Genomic DNA, 20,350 nt, shown 5'->3' with positions numbered 1-20,350 from the left:
ACTGCTGTGAGCTTACTCAGTTGTCACTGCGCTGTCTTGCCAGGTTCTCAGAACTTCTCAGGTAATTACTTTTTGGGGTATTAAGGGAGATGCAACATTCAGGGAGCATGTCGCTCATCTCAGTCATTGTCTGGGTGCATTGACACTCATTTTAAAGTCTCTGACATTACTCTGTGTGACTGGCCCCATGATTGAGATCACATAATTACAATAATTAGGAAGCTCACCTCAGGATATTATCAAACTGACCCACCCAAACCCAAGTCCATATGGTTTGAAATAGCTAATGAGTCAGTTAATGTGCTATGTCCAGGAGTAATGGATACTCAATAAGGATGGCATAAAGGTATAATTGACCAACTTTCTGACTGATTAAGGTTTTTCACGTAGACAATTTTAGCATTTTGCAACTTGCAATGAGTTCAAAGTATTAAAGGCTTTTATATGTTAAACAAAGCAGAAGAAGGCAGCTGAGATTGCTAAAAGACAGACAAGAAAGCAGGCCTCTCTTTAAACAAAATATAAAAATTGGGGATCTCAGGGCTTTCATCTTAACGATAACTGCAAATGAATTGGTTTTAAAGCTCTATTAAAATGCAAGAGTTGGCAACAGCAGCATATGTGCTTCTCATTAGCTCTGAGCAGCCTGACTGAATGAATGACTATTGGACTGCCATTTGCCAGACCAACAAAGGAGCCTGTAGCGAGGCCTTTTTGGAAACAACTGTGAGGCCCCTCCCCCAGCCTAGCAGGAGGGACCACTGGACCCAGGAACCAACTAATCTCTTGGGACAACTAATGAAAAAACAGGGAGTGGAGTGACGGTCAAAGGTTCAAAATGAGGGTGCCGGATGGGGACACCGAGCAGAGAACACCGGACAGCGCCCACTGCTCCTCAAAGGTGTCAAGGGAGCCAGCGGACGCTGCCGAGTGGAACTCTGCCCGGAGACATGAGACCAGGGATGTACAGAAATAGGCCCCACAGTTGCAGAGCACCCCCTTGTCCAACATCCTCTCCCTGGTATTGTTGATGGTGAGTTTGGCTAAAGCCAGGAGGAGGTTGATGAGGAGGTCTCGCGACTTTGTGGGGCCACGGATAGGGTGTGCGTAAATGAACAGGTGTGGGGAAAAGTGCAGCCAGAACCTCAACAAGAGGTTCTGGAGGAGCCGGAACAGGGGCTGCAACCTGGCGCACTCGAAGTAGGCGTGCGCCAGGGTCTCCCTCACGCCACAGAACGGGCAGGCCTCGGGAATAGGGGTGAACCACGCCAGGTACAAGCCCGTGCTTACGGCTCCGTGAAGGAGCTGCCAACTGATGTCCCCGGCGGGCCGTGGGACTAAGGTAGAATAAAGGCTGGCTCACTGGGGTTCCTCACCCTCCACAGGCAGTAAGTAGTCCCGCCATTTGGTGTCGGGGCGGGATGCGAGGGTGAGGAGATGCAGTGTGTGGAACACGAGTGTGTACAGGTGGTCTCTGGGCGCAGTTCGGAACCGGACCGGCTGTAGGGCGTGCAGCCGGCTCGGAGTATGGGAGCGGGGAAGCCGGGGGGGGGGTTCGCGGAACAGGGGCCCGAGAAAAAGGTCTGGAGGGCCCGGGGTGAGGGGTGGGCGGGGAGCGCCCTCTCACAGGGCCCACCATAGGAATCTGAGAGAAGGGGGCGACAAGGCAGCACCCACCTCCTGGAGTACACGCAGAGGGCTTGAAAGGGTGGAGAGCCCCATGCACCGGCTGAGCGCACGGGGATCCGCCCAGTCCCCCCGGCGTAGTCCAGGAGGTCTCCGACCCTGGTGGTTTCAGCCAGGACCAACCTCCAGCTCACCGAGGGAGACTCCACCACCTGCACACGGAGATCGGGGTTGTGCAGCAGGGGCTCCGCGAGGAGGTCCGCGCCCTTGATGGCCACAATGGACCTGGTCGCCGAAAAAAGCTTCCAGGTCCGGAGGAGGTCCTGGTAGAAGACCGGCAGCTCCGAGACGTCTCGCGGAAGACCTCTCGGGTGAAGAAAAAGGAGCTGCCGGTCGTATCGGAGCCCTCGGAGGCGGTGGAGGAAGGCGTGCACTAACGTGCTCCACGCCGGACTACCTGCACCATAAAGGAGCCTCTGCAGGGCCTGGAGGCGGAAGACATGGACCTGGCTACGAAGGCAGACAAGGCCCTGTCCTCCCTCCTCCAGGGGAAGACTCAGAACCCCTGCAGAGACCCAGTGCAGTCTCGGCCAGAAAAACTCCAGGGCCATCCTCTGGAGCTTGGCCAGGAGCCCCGGGGCTGGGCTCAGGATGTTGAGCCGGTGACAGAGCATGGACAGGACGAGCTGATTCAGCACCAGCGCCCTCCCTCGTAGGGAGAGACACCGGAGCAGTCCCGTCCATCTCCGCAACCGCTCACCCACCCTGACCTCCAAATCTTGCCAGTTCTCCGGCGGAGAAGGATGCGTGGCGGAAAGGTAAACGCCGAGATAGAGCAGCGGACCCGCACTCCACCGAATGGCTTGAAGCGCGGGTGGGAGGGAGCTCGCCTGCCACCCGTCCCCGACCACCAGGCCAGAGCTCTTGACCCAGTTGACCCGGGCGGAGGAGGCCGCCGAGTAAACGGCCTGGCAGGCCTCCACCCGCACCAGGTCCCCCGGGTTCTGGACCATGAGGAGCACGTCGTCGGCGTACGCCGACAGAACCAGCCACAGCTCCGGCTCCCAAAGTGCCAACCCCGCCAACCTCGGACGAACGAGGCAGAGGAAGGGCTCGATCGCCAGAGCGTACAGCTGGCCCGAGAGGGGGCATCCCTGCCATGCTCCCCGCCCTAAGCTGACCGGCTTGGTCAGGGTCCAGTTGAGCCTGACCAGACACTCCGCCTCAGCGTACAGCACCTGGAGAAAACCCACAAACTGGGGCCCGAAGCCGAACGCTCGCAGAGTGCCCAGGAGATACCCGTGGTCCATCCTGTCGAATGCCTTCTCCTGGTCCCTACGCCCCAGCTGTAATAGGTCCCGGACCAAGTACAGGTTATTAAAGATGCTCCGGCCTGGGACGGTGTAGGTCTGGTCGGGATGGACCACGTCCGCCAGCACGGACCCTAGCCGCAGCGAGATGGCCTTCGCTATGACCTTATAGTCCGTGCTGAGGAGCGAGACGGGACGCCAGTTCCATAAATCGCGGAGGTCCCCCTTCTTCGGCAACAGGGCGAGCACGGCTCGCCTGCACGAGAGAGAGGGAGGACCCCGCTGTGCAAGGACTCGGCACAGACGGTGACAAGGTCTGGGCCGAGGACGTCCCAGAACACGCGGTAGAACTCCATGGTCAGCCCGTCCATGCCCGGAGATTTGTTGGTGGGCATGAGGCGGAGGGCTTCCGAGAACTCGGCCAGAAAGAGAGAGGCAGCTCCAGCCGGTCTCGGTCGCCCACGCTGACCGTTGGGAGCTCGGTACAGAGCACCCTGTGGGCCTCGGCTTCAGTCGGATCCGGGGACAAAAGAGCGGCATAGAAGGCCCTGGCCCTTCCACGCATCTCCTCCGGATCCGTGAGGGGGGAGCCGTCCTCCGCCAGGAGGCAGGTGACATGCTTTTTGGCCCCCCTCTTTTTCTCCAGGACGTAGAAGAAGTGGGAGCCGCGATCCATCTCCCGAAGGAGACGGATGCGGGATCGAACGAACGCGCCCCGGGCCCGGTGGTCTTCCAGGGCCCGGAGCTCCTCCCGCTTCTCCCGGTATGCCGCGCAGAGGGGTGGATCCTCGGGGCCGGAGGCTAGACGCCTCTCTAGCTCTACAACCTCCCGCTCCAACTGCCCTATCAACGCATCCCTCCGCCGGCTGGCGCCCCGGGTGTAGTCTCGGCAGAAGAGCTGCGCGCGGACCTTCCCCACATCCCACCACCGCCGTGCCGAGGGAAAGGCGCGCTGCTGCCCCCGCCAGGCCAGCCAGAACTCCCGGAAGGATGCCACGAAGCCCACGTCCTCCAGCAAACTATTACTAAAATGCCAATAGGCCGGCCCCGGCCTCTCAGAACTCAGAGAGGCCGTCATGGTCACCAGATGGTGATCCGTGAACGGGGCCGGCCGGACGCCGGAGGCGTGGGCCCAGGCCAGATGAAAACGTGACAGATAGATACGGTCCAACCGGGAGTGGCGCGACTGGTCATCCTCCACCCGAACATAGGTGAAGGTGGTGTCGTCATCCGGGTGGTGGTCGCGCCAGATGTCCACCAGGGAGTGATGGTCCACGATCTCCCTGAGGACGCCCGCGGCTGCCTGAGAAGTCTCAAGCCCTGAGCAGTCCCGGTCCTCGAGGGTGGTGTTGAAGTCCCCGCCCAGGACCAGGAACTCGTGAGGATCCAGAGTGCCGAGGAAGGCCGCCGCCCGCCGGTAAAAAGGCACTCGTTCCGGGCCCGTGTTCGGGGCATAGACGTTGACTAAGTTGAGAAGCACGGGCCTGGACGTGCAGCAGGCGGCCTGGCACGACCTCGGCGACCCCCAGCACCTCGGGCCGTAGCTCGGGGGAGAACACGGTGGCCACCCCAGCCGAATGGGCGCTGAGGTGGCTAAAATAAACCCCGTCTCCCCACTCCAGCCGCCAGCTAGCCTCGACGGCTGGAGCCGTGTGGGTCTCCCGCAGGAAGATCACAGAGTACCACCCCTCCAGAAGGAAGGAGAGCACCTGGCTCCTGCAGAGACCCACCCTACAGCCCCGGGTGTTCAATGATGCAAAGACGGTGACAGTCATAGCGAGGGCTGGGGCAGTTCCTCACGGGCGGGGGGATCAACGGCCTCCAGCGGGCCCCGCAAGAGCCTGGTCTCGACCCCGGTCTCGACCCCGAAGGTCAAGAGGGAGTCGTGGAACTTGCGGGCCCGCTGATAGGCCGCGATGTCCCGCCCCCCGGTCCCTCTCCCGTCCCCCAAAAGCGCCTTCACGGCCCGGAGGACACGATGGAAATCCCCCCAGCACTGAAGGGCGAGCTGCACCTTGCCCTTTGAGCCGCGGGTGTCCGAGAGAAAGAGGCGCAGCTCATCCTTCAGTGCAGGGGAGGAGGCAGCGGCCAAGTCACCACTGTCCTCCGGTGGGGCCCCTGAAAGGTCCTCGCGGCCCACGGAGATGGGCAAACAAGGGGCCGAGCTCCGGCGCTGCTGTGCCGGGCAGCCCATCCCCATCCCCGGCAAAGGAAAGGGCGGCGGAGGGAACAATGCAGCCCCTACAGTGATGGGAAGGGGAGACACGAAAACCACCCCCTGAGGGTTGTCTGCAGGCAACAGGAATGCGACAACCCCGGCGGTGGCAGTTGAACTGGAGGTGGAAGGGAGAGAGATAGGTAAGACTTCAGGGGCAGGATCGGGGAAAGAAGCGGGATCAAGGACAGGGCTCGAAGCGGGAACTAGGACAGGGGCAGGAGAAGGGACAGGATCGGAGACAGGGGCAGGGATGGGAACGGGCTCTCCATCTCCCACAGCCGAGCTGCTGGGATGCGGCTCCTCTCGGCCAGGGTCTTGGGTCGAGGGAACGGAGGCAGCAGGGACAGAGGAAGTCTCAAGGGAAGGAACCGGAGGAAGGGGCGGGATGAAGGGCAGGAACCGGCCGCTCAACGTTGGCCGTCGCCCCGAGGGGCTCGGCGGCTTCGCATGAGGTGGTATTTGCGGCCGGGCTGACGGGTAGGGCCAAGGTTCCCCAAGGACCAGATCGGGTGCGGCAGAGTGGGGCGAGGGACAGGAAACAGGAGGGGGCGGCGGAACCAAGCCGCCGCCCAGATCGAGGCCCGCTGGCGGAGGGTCGTCCTCCCCCTGGGTGACTGGGGTCAGACCCAGGGCCTCGATCTCATTGAAGATGGAGGCAAACACGGTCCCCTTGGCCCCAGCAACCTCCCTGCCAGTCACTGAGACAACAACCGCCCTGGCGGCGGCGGCGGGGGGGCACAGGCGGAACAAGGGCCAGGAGAACCGCCACCTGAGCCTCCTCGGGGTGGGGGGGGCTCGACAAGAGGGGCAGGAGTTTCTCCGGCCGCTGCCACGGCGTCCATGGCCGGCACCTCCTGCTGGGCACCGTCCGGGGGCGCGGTAGAAGAGCTAACAACCGCAGCCCCCCGCAGCATCTTTCGGGGGGCCTGCTCTCCCTCCTCATCGGAGGGGAGGGAGAGAGCCCGTGACCTGCGGGCGCCGCGCTTCCCCCGGACGGTCACCCAGCCCTCTGAGGTGGAAGCGGAGGCGGCAGGCCGGTCAGCAGGGGTAGGGCCAGAGGGCAAGGACAATGGCTTCGGGGCGGCAAGGGCGGGACAGCGGGGGGGAAGGGAAACCTCCCCCTGGGGCGGGCCCTCTCCCGCAGCCGGCAGAAGCCTCCCCGCCCTCTCCTCCACGGGCCCTGCCGAACTAGACTCAACGGAGGCGGGGCCCGCCTGCTCGGCCGTCCTCGCGGCCAGAGCGGGAGTCACGGCAGGAGGAGGGGGGCGGCGGCAACAGCGGTAGCCGAGCCGCCAGGGTCACCGGTGATGACAGGGCCGGCACCCTCCCGGGCCCCGGGGGTCCCGGATGCCTCTCCGGACCGGGCCAGGGAACAGTCCCTCCGGACATGCCCCGTCGCCCGGCAGAGGAAGCACCGGGCCTCCCCCGTGGAATAATGGGCCCGATAGTGGGCCCCCTGGTAGGGTACCAGGAAGGCCCCTCGAGCGCCACTCCGTCACGCGCCGCCAGCGGTAGTTGGAGCTGGACCTGCTGGCGGAAGGACAGGATGTGACGGAGGGCAGGGTCCTTACAGCCCAGCGAAAGAGGGCTGAGAATGGAGATGGGCTTCCCCAGGGTGGAGAGGGCAGGCAACAGGGCGGCGTTGGGGAGGTAGGGCAGGACGGAAGTCAAGACCACCCGTACGCCCAGGTCCTCCAGGGGTTCCAAGGGCACAAACACACCCCCCACCACCAGGCCCCTTTCCACCGCCTCCTGCGCGGCGGCCTCCGACGCCAGGAAGAACACAGCCTTCCCATACATTTTGGAGGCTGCCACGATGGCCATGGGCCCCACCACCCTCGCCAACACCCACACGTAGGTCTCACTGTGGGGCGAGGCAGGCACCAGGTGGCAGCGGACGCCGTACCTCCTGGTCAGCGAGGGGAAGGGGCCGCGGCCACCAGGGATGGGTCCGGAGGCAGCGGTCGGGGCGGATGGTGCGGCGGTACGCGGAGGGGCGGCGGCCACCTGGGCGTACGCTCTGGGGGCCCGAGATGGAGCGCCCCCAGAACTGGTGGAAGGGACGGCAGGAGACGGAGGGGCCGCGGCAGGTGTGGGGGCCGCGGCGGGGAGGGCAGCCCCGCCCGCAGGAGGTTTGGCCGTATGGGCGGGGCCCTTGCCCTTCTTTTTTCCTTGGCCCTTCCTGCCCGTGGAAGGGGCAGCCGTGGCAGCGGCGGAGTCCAGGCCAGGGGCAGCCGAGGGGCCAGCCACTGGGGCGGGCGGGGGGTAACAGGGAAACCACAGGGTCAGCAGAGGCAGGGGTAGGGGCAGAGGCAGTGGCGGGGGAAGGGGTCGAAGCAGGGGCAGGAGCAGAGGAAGGAGCAGAGTCCTCTGCCATGATGGCCTTATATGGGGGGGGGGTGGTATCAGAGAACTGCTCCTCCCGCCAGGCAAGATGCAGAGGAGGAGGGTCTAGCAGGAGGGGCGGGGGGAATATGGGGGAGAAGGGGAAGGGGTTAACCACTCCTCCCTTACAGGCTGCGGGAAGGGAAGGAGGGCGCCCCTAGGGTGGGTGGCAGGGGAACAAGGAAAAAGCAACCGCTCCTCCCCGCTAGGCTGCAGGCTGGGGAGGAGGGCACCAATGGTGGGGCACACAGGGGCGAAAAGGGGGGCACAGGTGCCAGAAAGGGATGCCGGCTCCTCTGGCTGCACTGGGTGGGGGGGACTACAACATCAGTGGAAAAAACAGTGAACAGTGCACGGGGGGCAACCAAAAAGGGACAGAAGCGCTTATGGGGGGGGGCATGGGCGCACAGGCAAAATGTGGGGTAGGGCAAGGGGCAGCAAAAGGAAAAACCAAGGGGGCAGGCAAAGTCCAGGAGGGAAACTGCAAGGGCGGGGCAGGCAACCTAACCAAGCTAAAGTTTGGGGCGGGGCAAGTAACAAAGGCCAAAGGGTTAGGGCGGGGCAAACAAACTAACAGGGAGGCTCAAAGCAGGCAATGGGCGGGGTGGGGGAGGGCCAACACAGGGGGGCTACAGCAAGGGGACCCCACCAGCCAAACGTAGCTGGGGGGCAGGAAAAGTTCAAGGTGGGTAAGGAAGTGCGCCCACGGTGCTCGTGTAGGTCAGTCTCTGCTACTCACTGCTGCAAACAGACAGTCCCAGGTGGTAAAAACAGGGCGGGGGGAGCAAGCAGCCCCGTCGAGGGGCAAAGAACAGGTCCAGGTGGTACGTGGGGTGGTGGAGGGGGCAGTGGCAGAGGGGGAGCAGATGGACGAGGGCTCCGTGCCCCACCCCCTTGCTCCCTTCAACAACAACTGGAGGCACCACCACCCCAGGAGCAGAGATGTCCAAAGTCACTCAATTCTCAGTCCTGAAACAACCCCCTCCACAATATCTTCCAACAGGAACTCGGTCTCTTCCTACACCTCGACGGTAGCAGCAGCTCCAGCACAGCAGCAGCAAGCAGCAGTCAGCCGGCCAGGCAGGCAGGCAGGCAGGAGAGACCCCTGGGTGGTGTTGGGGCCCGTGCTTCTCCCTCCAGAGGCGGGGGGGGGCAGGCCGGCAAGGCCCCCCACACCTCACTCACTCAGCAGCAGCAGTCCAGGGAGGGAGGGAGGGAGACTCCAGCCAGCAGCAGCCCAGGGAGGGAGGGAGAATCCAGCCAGCAGCAGCCCAGGAGAAGGGAGAGCACCAGCCACAGCGGACTGATCCCTCCCTGTAGCGAGGAGGTGTGGTCCCCCACCACCCTGGAGAGGGACGAGCCCCTCCCAAAACCAGAGCGGGCAGAGCCAGTGAGTCCTGCACCTGCCCCCCAGAGGTCAAGGCACAGGACAGGAAGTATAAAAGCCCAACCCCAGAGCTCACTCAGGCAGCAGTTATCTCTGGCTCAGCTCCCAGTTGGGAGACCCCGGCAACCTACGGCAGACCAAGGATTGGCCTGGCCTGGCCTGTTGACGCCCAACACCAACCAAAGCCCAGAGGAGCTGCCCAGCCTGCCCCTCGCCAGTTACCCAGAGGACCCCATGGTGCTTAACCCCACGGGAGGACACCGTCCGGACCTAGCTACCTCCAGATGGGCAGTTCGGAAGTAGCCCAGTGGCAGTCTTCCCCTCTCCCAGGCCCCTCTGAGCCGAGGGCCTGGGCTTGATGTTTACCTGCCTTTGCTCAGCCCCTGCCTGAGGGCCTGAGCCCTTGACTCTCTGTTGCCCGCCGACCATGGGCTGGCATGAATAAACTGTCTGTGTTTGCCTCTACTGCTGCCGCGGCGAGAGATTCCTGCTGCCAGGCTAATTCCCCATCAACAACTGGAAGGAAGTAGCGAGACGGCGTGGTCTCCCGCCGCCCTGGAGAGGGACGAGCCCTGGCCAACCCCTCTACAGAGCCCTATCAAGAAGGGTGTAATGCCAGCTAGCTCACCTATGGAACTGTTTTAAAAGTAACTTCTGAGAAGTGTGTACTTCCCAATTTCCCTGTCAGAGTGCCAGTTTGCTAACAATGCCAGAGAGATGAAGTATAAAATAATAATTAAGAAAAAATGGAGAAATGACTGTGTGCAAAATCAGTTCTGTATCCTGAACTAGCTGGAACAGGGGATTAACACACTGAGGTCAAGGCTTCTGTCAACAAACGCTGAAAGAAAGAGGAATCATGGATATTCTTTGATTATCCTGGAGAACCTATGTGAAAGAGCCAGAATGGGATTCCCCTCTCTCCAGACATCTAAGGCCTGATCTCCTCCCCACCCCCCACACACACCAGTAATGTGTGACATTGCACTCTATATGATTTTATAAAAATATGCTAATGAGTGAATATAATGTAACTGGAATATGCTTCATGCAAAAGGTCTCTTGTAAGGTATCATTACAAAGCTTATAATCTACTGAGTGTGATCATCCTATTTGTATAAATGTACCACTCTTGCATCTGAAACTAGAAATAAGATATATAACTCTGAGGGCCTATTGTAATTATGCAAAGTGTGGGCCATTAATGGTGGTTTGGAATCTTGATGACTCCCATTAAACAGGACAATTGACTGCAGATGGCTTTGTTTTACCTGTAAGTCTTCCTGTATGTGGGTGTGCTGGCAAGTGGGTAATGAAGTCTTGCAGTGACATGTGATCATGTCACCTGAACTGGAATCCATCTTTAACCTGGTGTCTTTCCATTGAGAAGGAGGGGGTGGGAACCCAGAGAGGGACAAAGGATTTCCGCCTTATGCAAAAGATATATACATGTGTGGAACAGAACAAAGGGGAGAGAGCCATCATGAGGAATCCCCTTGCTACCACCTGAGCTGGAACAAGAGCTATACCAGGGAAAGAATTGTGCCCAGGCCTGGAAAGTGTCCAGTCTGAGGAAAAAAACTTACTGAAACATCGCTAAGGGTGAGATTATCTGTATTCAGTTTGATTAGACAGATTTGCGTGTTTTATTTTACTTGGTGACTTACTTTTTTCTGTCTATTACTACTTGGAACCACTTAAATCCTACTTTCTGTATTTAATAATCACTTTTTACTTATTAATTAACTCAGTATGTATTAATACCTGCAGGGAGGCAAACAGCCGTGCTTCTCTCTCTATCAGTGTTATAGAGGGCGAACAATTTATGAGTTTACCCTGTATAAGCTTTATACAGGGCAAAACAGATTCATTTGGGTTTAGAACCCATTGGGAGTTGGGCATCTGAGGCCTGGTCTACACTACGGGTTTAGGTCGACTTTAGCAGCGTTAAACCGAATTAAGCCTGGACACGTCCACACAACGAAGCCCTTTCTTTCGACTTAAAGGGTCCTTTAAACCGGTTTCTTTACACCACCTCTGACGAGGGGATTAGCGATAAAACCGGTCTTTGCGGGTCGGAATTGGGGTAGTGTGGACGGAATTTGACGTTATTGGACTCCGGGAGCTATCCCACAGTGCTTCATTGTGACCGCTCTGGACAGCACTCTCAACTCAGATGCACTGACCAGGTAGACAGGAAAAGACCCGCGAAGGTTTGAATTTCATTTCCTGTTTGCCCAGCGTGGAGAGCACAGGTGACCCCGCAGAGCTCATCAGCACAGGTAACCGTGATGGAGTCCTCCCAGGATCGCAAAAGAGCTCCAGCATGGACCGAACGGGAGGTACGAGATCTGCTCGCCATATGGGGAGATGAAGCAGTGATAGCTGAACTCCGTAGCAGTAAAAGAAATGGAAAAGTATTAGAAAAGATCTCCAAGGCCATGAAGGACCGAGGCCATAACAGGGACACACAGCAGTGCCGCGTGAAAATTAAGGAGCTACGGCAAGCTTACCACAAAGCCAGAGAAGCAAACGGAAGGTCCGGGGCAGAGCCGCAAACTTGCCGCTACTACGCGGAGCTGCATGCGATCCTAGGGGGTGCAGCCACCACTACCCCAACCGTGTGCTATGACTCTCTCACTGGAGAAACACACAGGGAAGACGGTTCGGGGAACGAGGAAGATGACGATGGAGGTACTGTAGGTAGCTCACAGCAGCAAGGAAGCGGAGAAACCGGTTTCCCCAACAGCCAGGATATGTTTGTGACCCTGAACCTGGAACCAGTAACCCCCGAACTCACCCAAGACCCTCAGGGCACACAGGAGACCTCTGGTGAGTGTAACTTTGTAACTATTTGTAAACATTACAAAAAAAAGCAAGCGTGTTTAATGATTACTTTGCCCTGGCAATCGCGGCCAGTACATCTACTGGAAAAGTCTGTTAACGTGTATGGGGATGGAGCGGAAATCCTCCAGGGACATCTCCAGAAAGCTCTCCTGGTTGAAATGGGGTGATTTTATTAAGGGGACATTCAGAGGCGCCCGTTCCTGCTCTTCTGACCAGAAATGTTCCCCGCTGTTAACCACGCGGTGGGGGGAGGGGTGAAGTGATCATCCCAGAGAATCGTGTGTGTGTGTGTGGGGGGGGGGGGGGTTTACTTGTGTTTGTGCTGCATGTTAACCGGGAAACCGCAGCCCCCTCCTTTTACATTGAAACCCCATTTTAAATGGACAACCCAATTCATCCTTGATATGGGAAATGCGCTGCTGTTTGCAACCTTTCCCGCATGTTAAGAAGGTTAAAAAAGCCAAAACACTGTGGCCTACGATGGCTGCCTGCAAGCCGAAATATGCGACCTTGTAATGAAAGAGTGTACCCATTGTTCTCTAAAATGTGTCTTTTTTAACCACCTCTCCCTTCTCCTCCGCCAGCTGCAAATGTTTCTCCTTCGCAGAGGCTCGTGAACATTAGAAAGAGAAAATGTAGGACGAGGGACGAGATGTTCACGGAGCTGCAGATGTCCGCCCAGGCGGATAGAGCACAGCAGAATGCGTGGAGGCAGTCAATGACGGAGATGAGAAAAGCCCAATATGAACGAGAGGAAAGGTGGCGGGCTGAATCGCGGGAAGAACAGAGCAAGTGGCGGGCTGAAGACGATAGGTGGCGTCAGCTTGCAGACAGACGGCAAGAGGCAATGCTCCGTCTGCTGGAGCATCAAACTGATATGCTCGAGCGTATGGTTGAGTTGCAGGAAAGGCAGCAGGAGCAGAGACCGCCGCTACAGCCCCTGTGTAACCAACAGCCCTCCTCCCCAAGTTCCATAGCCTCCTCACAAAGACGCCCAAGAACACGGTGGGGGGGCCTCCGTCCACCCAGTCACTCCACCCCAGATGATCGCCCAAGCATCAGAAGGCTGGCCTTCAATAAGAGTTAAAGTTTTAAAATGCAGTGTGTCCTTTTCCATCCCTCCTCCCCCACCCATCCCAGGCTATCTTGGCAATTATCCCCCTACCTCTGTAAGGAACTAATAAAGAATGCATGAATGTTAAAAAAAATGACTTTATTGCCTCTGCAAGCGGGAGGGGAGGGTGGGGTGGGGTGGTTGGTTTACAGGGAAGTAGAGTGAACCGGGTCGGGGGGGGGGGGGGGGTTTGGAGGGTTCATCAAGGAGAAACAAACAGAAGTTTCACACAGTAGCCTGGCCAGTCACAAAACTCGTTTTCAAAGCTTCTCTGATGCGCACCGCGCCCTGCTGTGCTCCTCTAACCGCCCTGGTGTCTGGCTGCGCGTAATCAGCGGCCAGGCGAGTTGCCTCAACCTCCCACCCCGCCATAAAGGTCTCCCCCTTACTCTCACAGATATTGTGGAGCGCACAGCAAGTAGCAATAAATGGGGATATTCTTTTCGCTGAGGTCTGAGCGAGTCAGTAAGCTGCGCCAGCGCGCTTTTAAACGTCCAAATGCACATTCCACCACCATTCGGCACTTGCTCAGCCTGTAGTTGAACAGGTCCTGACTCCTGTCCAGGCTGCCTGTGTACGGCTTCATGAGCCATGGCATTAAGGGGTAGGCTGGGTCCCCAAGGATCACGATAGGCATTTCAACATCCCCAATGGTCACTTTCTGGTCCGGGAAGAAAGTCCCTTCCTCCAGCTTTCGAAACAGAGCAGAGTTCCTGAAGACGCGAGCATCATGTACCTTTCCCGGCCATCCCACGTTGATGTTGGTGAAACATCCCTTGTGATCCACCAGGGCTTGCAGCAGCATTGAAAAGTACCCCTTGCGGTTTATGTAGTCGGTGGCTTGGTGCTCCGGTGACAAGATAGGGATATGGGTTCCGTCTATGGCCCCGCCACAGTTTGGGAATCCCATTTCAGCAAAACCATCCACTATTGACTGCACGTTGCCCAGAGTCACTACCCTTGCTATCACCAGGTCTTTCATTGCCCTGGCAAATTGGATCACAGCAGCCCCCACCGTAGATTTGCCCACTCCAAATTGATTCCCGACTGACCGGTAGCTGTCTGGCGTTGCAAGCTTCCACAGGGCTATCGCCACTCGCTTCTCAACTGTGAGGGCTGCTCTCATCTTGGTATCCTGGCGTTTCAGGGCAGGGGACAGCAAGTCACAAAGTTCCATGAAAGTGCCCTTACGCATACGAAAGTTTCGCAGCCACTGGGAATCGTCCCATACCTGCAGCATGATGCGGTCCCACCAGTCTGTGCTTGTTTCCCGGGCCCAGAATCGGCGTTCCACGGCATCAACCTGCCCCAGTGACACCATGATTTCCACATTGCTGGTGCCTGTGCCTTGTGAGAGGTCTATGTCCATGTCAATTTCCTCATCACTCTCGTCGCCGCGCTGCAATCGCCTCCTCGCCTGGTCCGGGTTTCGCCTTGGCATGTCCTGGCTCTGCATATACTCCAGGACAATGCGCGTGGTGTTCATAGTGCTCATAATTGCCGCGGTGATCTGAGCGGGCTCCATGATCCCAGTGCTAGCTATAGCGCCTGGTCAGAAAAAAGGCGCGAAAGTAGTATCTGATGGACCAGGAGAAGGAGGGAGGGCGGGAGGGAGGGAGGGCCGAGTGACGACATGGCGTACAGGTACAGGAACAGGGAGAAACACAAACAACTGTCACACAGAATGGTCCCCCCAAAGATTAAAATGAAAACCCTGGGCTTAGCAGGCCATTGATTTCACGGAGGAAGGGGAAGCATATGAATACAGAACAAATCTATTTTTTACATCTTAAGGTGGCAGCTGACGGTGCAGCATGAGTGACAGCCATACCCATACCAGTATGACGATGACGGATACCAATCATAAAATACCATCATCTGCCAAAAGGCAAGGGGCTGCTGCTGTGTAGCAATGCAGCCCCACGTCTGCCAGCCCCACGTCCGCCAGCACCCAGCATCGCCCTCGGCCTCTTCTGGGTGCTTAGCAGACAATACTGGGCAATTGGCAGAAAATAGTATATTACGACTGGTAGCCATCATCATCGAAACAGTAGCATGTCTGCCCAGGTGGCCATGATTGACAGCCACACCAATACGATGACGACGGGTACCAGTTATAATATACCATCGCCTGGCAAGGGGCTGGTGCAATGCAGCCCTACGGCTGCCAGCCCCATGGCTATCACTCATGCTACACCGTCTACCGCCAAAAGGCAGTTAGCAGCTGCTGCTGTGTAGCAATGCAGTCCCATGTCTGCCAGCACCCAGAGGACATATGGTGACGGTGAGCTCAGCTGAGCTGAGCGGGCTCCATGCTTGCCGTGGTATGTTGTCTGCACAGGTAACCCAGGTAAAAAGGCGCGAATCTATTGTCTGCGTTGCTGTGACGAGGGGGGAGGGGCCTGACGACATGTACCCAGAACCGCCCGCGACACTGTTTTGCATCATCCGGGCATTGGAATCTCAACCCAGAATTCAAAGAAAAGGCGCGAACCGCTTCTCGGCTCTCTGAGCTGTGGCGCAAACGTAGTATCTGACGGACAAGGGGAAGGAGGGAGGGCGGGCTGAGTGACGACATGGCGTACAGGCACAGGGAATTAAAATCAAGAACGGTGGCTGTGCATCAGGGAGAAACACAAACAACTGTCACACAGAATGTTCCCCCCAAAGATTAAACTAAAAACCCTGGGCTTAGCAGGCCGTTGATTTGACGGAGGGAGGGGGAAGCAAATGAATACAGAGCAAATCTATTTTTTACATCTTAAGACGACGGTGCAGCGTGACTGATAGCCCTCGGCATCTTTCTGGGTGCTTGGCAGCAAATACGGGGCGGCGTATGATGATGGTCTTCAGGCCTATTGCACAATCGGCTGCTCGGGGAAGACTCTGCTAACGTGCGATGACCCGACTTGTAATAGGACGGCTAATAGTCGTAATACACCATTTACTGCCAAAAGGCAAGCCCCACGGCTGCCAGCACCCAGATCGCCGATGAAGGCTACCAGTCTACTGCACCGTCTACCGCCAAAAGGCAGTTAGCAGCTGCTGCTGTGTAGCAATGCAGTCCCACGTCTGCCGGCACCCAGAGGACATATGGTGACGGTGAGCTCAGCTGAGCGGGCTCCATGTTGTCTGCACAGGTAACCCAGGTAAAGAGGCGCGAATCTATTGTCTGCCGTTGCTGTGACGGGGGAGGGAGGGGCCTGACGACATGTACCCAGAACCGCCCGCGACACTGTTTTGCATCATCCGGGCATTGGGATCTCAACCCAGAATTCAAAGGGGCGGCGGAGACTGCGGGAACTGTGGGATAGCTGTGGGATGGCTACCCATAGTGCAATGCTCTGGAAGTCGACGCTAGCCTTGTACTGTGGACGCGGTCCGCCGACTAGAGCACCTAGAGCATTTTATTGTGTGGACACACACAATCGGCTGTATACAACCGATTTCAATAAAACCGGCTTCTATAAATTCGAACTAATTTCGTAGTGTAGACGTACCCTCAGTGTTTAAAGGCAGGAACACTTCTGTAAGCTGCTTTCAGTTAAGTCTGCAGCTTTGGGGCAAGTAATTCAGACCCTGGGTCTGTGTTGGAGCAGACAGCCGTGTCTGGCTCAGCAAGACAGGGTGCTGGTGTCCCGAGTTGGCAGAGAAAGCAGGGGTAGAAGTAGCCTTGGCACATCAGGTGGCAGCTCCCAAGAGGGTTTCTGTGATCCAACTCCTCACAATTTGTGTAACTTCATTTGCATTACATTACTCCTAATGTACATCATTGTAATAGAGGAGAAGCAGGCACTTAATGTACACTCTATTTTGTGTGTATTTGCACATGTGGTTTTCCAGTGTACATACATGTATATAATAACTACATATCAGCATGGAAAAACTTTTTTTCCTCATTCATCTACTTTCAAAAATGTAGAAAATGATAACAGAGCTATTGTTGTCATTGGGCAGGGCATCTTTTATTGCATCTGCAGGGAGGAGATGTTTTCTAGTGGTTAGAGCAACAGCCTTGGGATTGGGAGTTATTTTCACTGTGGGAATAATTCTGGGAGTCCTAATTCTGGTTCTTCCACTAACTAACTGTGACTTTATACAAGTCACTTCTTAGCTATCATTTTATCCATCTCATGGGGAATGACAAGACTTGTTTCAGGCACTTTGAGATCCTCAGATGAGAGGTAGTATGTAAGGATTATTACTGTTGCTATGATCTGATTGGCTGGTATTATCTGTTACCTTATAATGGAATGTGATGAATTAGAACTAGTTTCCCATGTAAGCAGTTAAAAAGTATGTTGTTCCTCATTGGCATCCATTGCACATTATAAGCTAGGAGTAAAATTAAATAAATTACTGGAAAGCAAGAGGCACATTGCTAAGCTTCCATGATGTCCAAGCAATATCTACCATAACAGTCATTTGAAAGGGCAGCCAAGAAAGGAAAGGAAGGAACAGCAAGAGTCGAAGTAATAGCACACTGCTTCTTCTGGGTCTACAAGAAGCAATGGCTTCCAATTTTCCTATATAATAGTATTGCTAGCAAAGAGTTTTAGGGTCACAAGGAAGAATTTGTCAAAGTGCTCAGAAAGAAAGGTCTTTTAATTTCCCATATTATCCATCTATTTGAGAGACAAAACCCATCTGTCATAGCATTCATTGTTCACATATCAATGCTACTTTTTATACATAAACTTAATTATTGTGATGGGATCTATTAAATATGACTCATTTTACTGCAGGATTGATTTTTTTCCCCCTGACCTCAGAATAAATATTGATCTTCATGATCATTAAATGTAGTGCAAAGGTCATTATATTAATAGCATATTAATAAAAAGTAGCCCTGACTATGCAATATTAATATATTTGCATTGTTATTTCTCAGATCTTGTCCAGAAGGAAAGAAGGTGGACTCCATCTCCTCTTCTCCCAGGAGAAATTAGGAAACTCCTGCATGTTAATGAAAATTCAGGCCACTTTCATTTTGGTGAACATTTAAAAATTAGCTACACAGTTTTAAATAGCCTGTATAATATGTCCAGTGTTCTGGTTTCCAGAGTGCACATGAATGCAGTGCACAAGTTGATAATTTAGGCCCCCATCCTGCAACTGACTGTTCAGTGCAGTGCACCCACATGGAGTCAGTAGCAGAAGAGGAGCCACAAGTTATGTAAAGAAGGATAATGAAGAGTTTTGTTTGGTATTAAGGGTAATAGTAGCTGATAGTTTGCTTTCTTTAGTAATTCATTATTGATAGTATCTTTAATAATTTATTTTAAAAACACTAATTTACTCAACTGACTGTCACACCACTCTCTGCTAGGACATCATGTGATTTTTCTAATATAGGGAATCTTGGAAACCAAGTTTTAAAGCTGCAGTTCCAATGACTGATTACACCAAAATCAGTCTGTTTTTAAATGTTCCTTCAGCAGTAACTGAATGTTATGTCCCTATGACAAGCAGGGACACAGGAGTCACAAATCTGAGGCAGCATTTAAATAATACTGTACAGTAACCAAAGGTCCTGAGATAATAAAGTGCCCATTTTAAAAGAGAATGAATGTTTGTTTGCCTTTTAGAAATGTAGTTTTACATGGGCACTTTTTTTTAACATATATTGTTAGTGCATTGTGGCAGGAGGTGAGTGTGAAGAAAGCAGCCTCCCTTCCAAGAATACAATTAGAGTGCTCCTGGGGGTCATTCAGTAGGTGCCACTGTTACTGCAAAAGGACTCCCACTGAGAAGAAAAACTGCAAACAGCAAGAAAGTGATGGAGTAAACTCTGTTAAATGAAGAAGAAATTACCTCATCTGCTTACCACTTCTCAAGTAAAGGTCTCTGTCATAATACACACATGATCACCATTAAAAAAAAAAAGTGGCATTTGGCAAAAGTTAGCACACAGGGTTAGCTGAGTTTACTTCAGAATTTCCAAATAGCCACCAGGTTTTGAGCAGCTCCATGTATGACATTTCATGCAAATCATTTAATGAGTTAATTTGCATATTTTTCAAGTAAGTAGCACATAGCTATACACTACACAACCTGACCCCACCAGTGGGAGGAAGTAGGATATAGAGCTGTACAAAACTTGATAGCTGTAGCTGAGCTCGGGGAGGAATGTGTTTGTTGGTGCTGGAGTGGGTCCTGGAGGGTGTCGGGCATTGATTGGGAGGGCCCTGGTAAGGGTCTCTTTAGAAGGTGTCTGGGGTAGTTTAAGGAGAAGCTGGATGGTGCTGTTGGGGGTGGCGAACTTGGGGGTAGCTGGAGCGGGATGGCTGGCAGAGCCTGTGGCTAGTGCCAGACACGCCTCACTTTCTGCCCCCACCACTGCTGGCTGCTCAATCCCCGAATCCCCATTCAGAGCCAGCAGGGGAGCTGCGAGACAGGCGGCAGCCTGGCTGGCTGTAGAGAAGTCTCTAACAGGGTCAGTAGTAGCACCTCTAGGCCATTCCAGCAGCCCAAAGCCAGTCTGTGGGGATACATGATGGGGCTGCAAGATGTCTGCCACTTGGCAGCCCTGTAAGGTGCAGCTCCCATTGATAATAGTGATTGCTCAGCACCTCTGAAAGTCAAACCACTTTTGAGCAGGTGCCTGAATATGGTTTTAGGTGCTTCACAAGGCACCCAGGTTTGAAAATATTGGCCTAGTTGCCCCATTCTTACCAAATGGGTAAGAATAAAGAAATTTCCCATACCCCCAGTGTTGCCTATGTCGACCAGTAATGGAGATGCAAATTAAACCAAAACATCTGCAAAAATTTACAGACCAGAATCTGAGACCACTCTATAAAGACTGACCCAATTTATGTCTGTCTGTCTATCTCAGTCACTATTTTATTTAAATTCTACCTTTATTATGGAATCCTGGAATTAAGTTTTTGGTAATCTTCCAATGGGAATTTGTCAGTGATGAACTGCCAAGAGGTTAACAACCGGTTCCCTATAAAAAGTTCTGATTTAAGGGATGTGCCACAGTATGTATTTTTTGTACCAATAGGGTTACCTACGTCCATATTTTAAAAATTCCTCCCAGACGGCGATTTAAGAACCAAAAAGCCTGACATGTCTGGGAAAATATGGATGTATGTTAACCCTACCTAAAGTTCTTTTTTAAAAAGATGGGTCTGAACTAGAAATGAGCTCCGTTTCACATGTGTGGGTCCCCGCTACTCCCTGGGGGTGTGCTAGGGTGACCAGATATCCCGATTTTAAAGGGACAGTCCCAATTTTTGGGTCTTTTTCTTATATAGGCTCCTATTACCCCCCCACCCCCATCCTGATTTTTCACACTTGCTGTCTGGTCACCCTAGAGTGTGCACATGTGTGTCCCAGCTGCTCCCTGACCACCTCATTGAAGCAGGGTTACTGCCCTGGAAACTGCAGGGCACCAGTGGACATGGGGCCAGTTGCAGACAGGGGCGTGGGGCAGGGGCTGGCTGCAGGCAGGGCAG

The 20,350-nt window shown here is 54.9% G+C and overlaps 2 protein-coding genes across 2 annotated transcripts in view; one reads left to right on the top strand and one right to left on the bottom strand.

Moving 5' to 3' along the window:
- VRK2 (VRK serine/threonine kinase 2) overlaps window positions 1-20,350 on the bottom strand; it is a 96,628-nt gene that overhangs the window by 75,615 nt on the left and 663 nt on the right. The window lies entirely within an intron of this gene.
- LOC135982537 (uncharacterized) lies at window positions 10,832-13,062 on the top strand. The gene is made up of 2 exons (XM_065589610.1): window positions 10,832-11,758; window positions 12,358-13,062. Exons 1-2 carry the CDS (start codon window positions 11,218-11,220, stop codon window positions 12,858-12,860), a joined length of 1,044 nt encoding a protein of 347 aa, XP_065445682.1. The 5' UTR covers window positions 10,832-11,217; the 3' UTR covers window positions 12,861-13,062.

This window comes from Chrysemys picta, chromosome 3, assembly GCF_011386835.1.
Source record: "Chrysemys picta bellii isolate R12L10 chromosome 3, ASM1138683v2, whole genome shotgun sequence".
NCBI classification, from domain to species: domain Eukaryota; kingdom Metazoa; phylum Chordata; order Testudines; family Emydidae; genus Chrysemys; species Chrysemys picta.
This window is presented reverse-complemented; position numbering and strand designations above follow the sequence as displayed.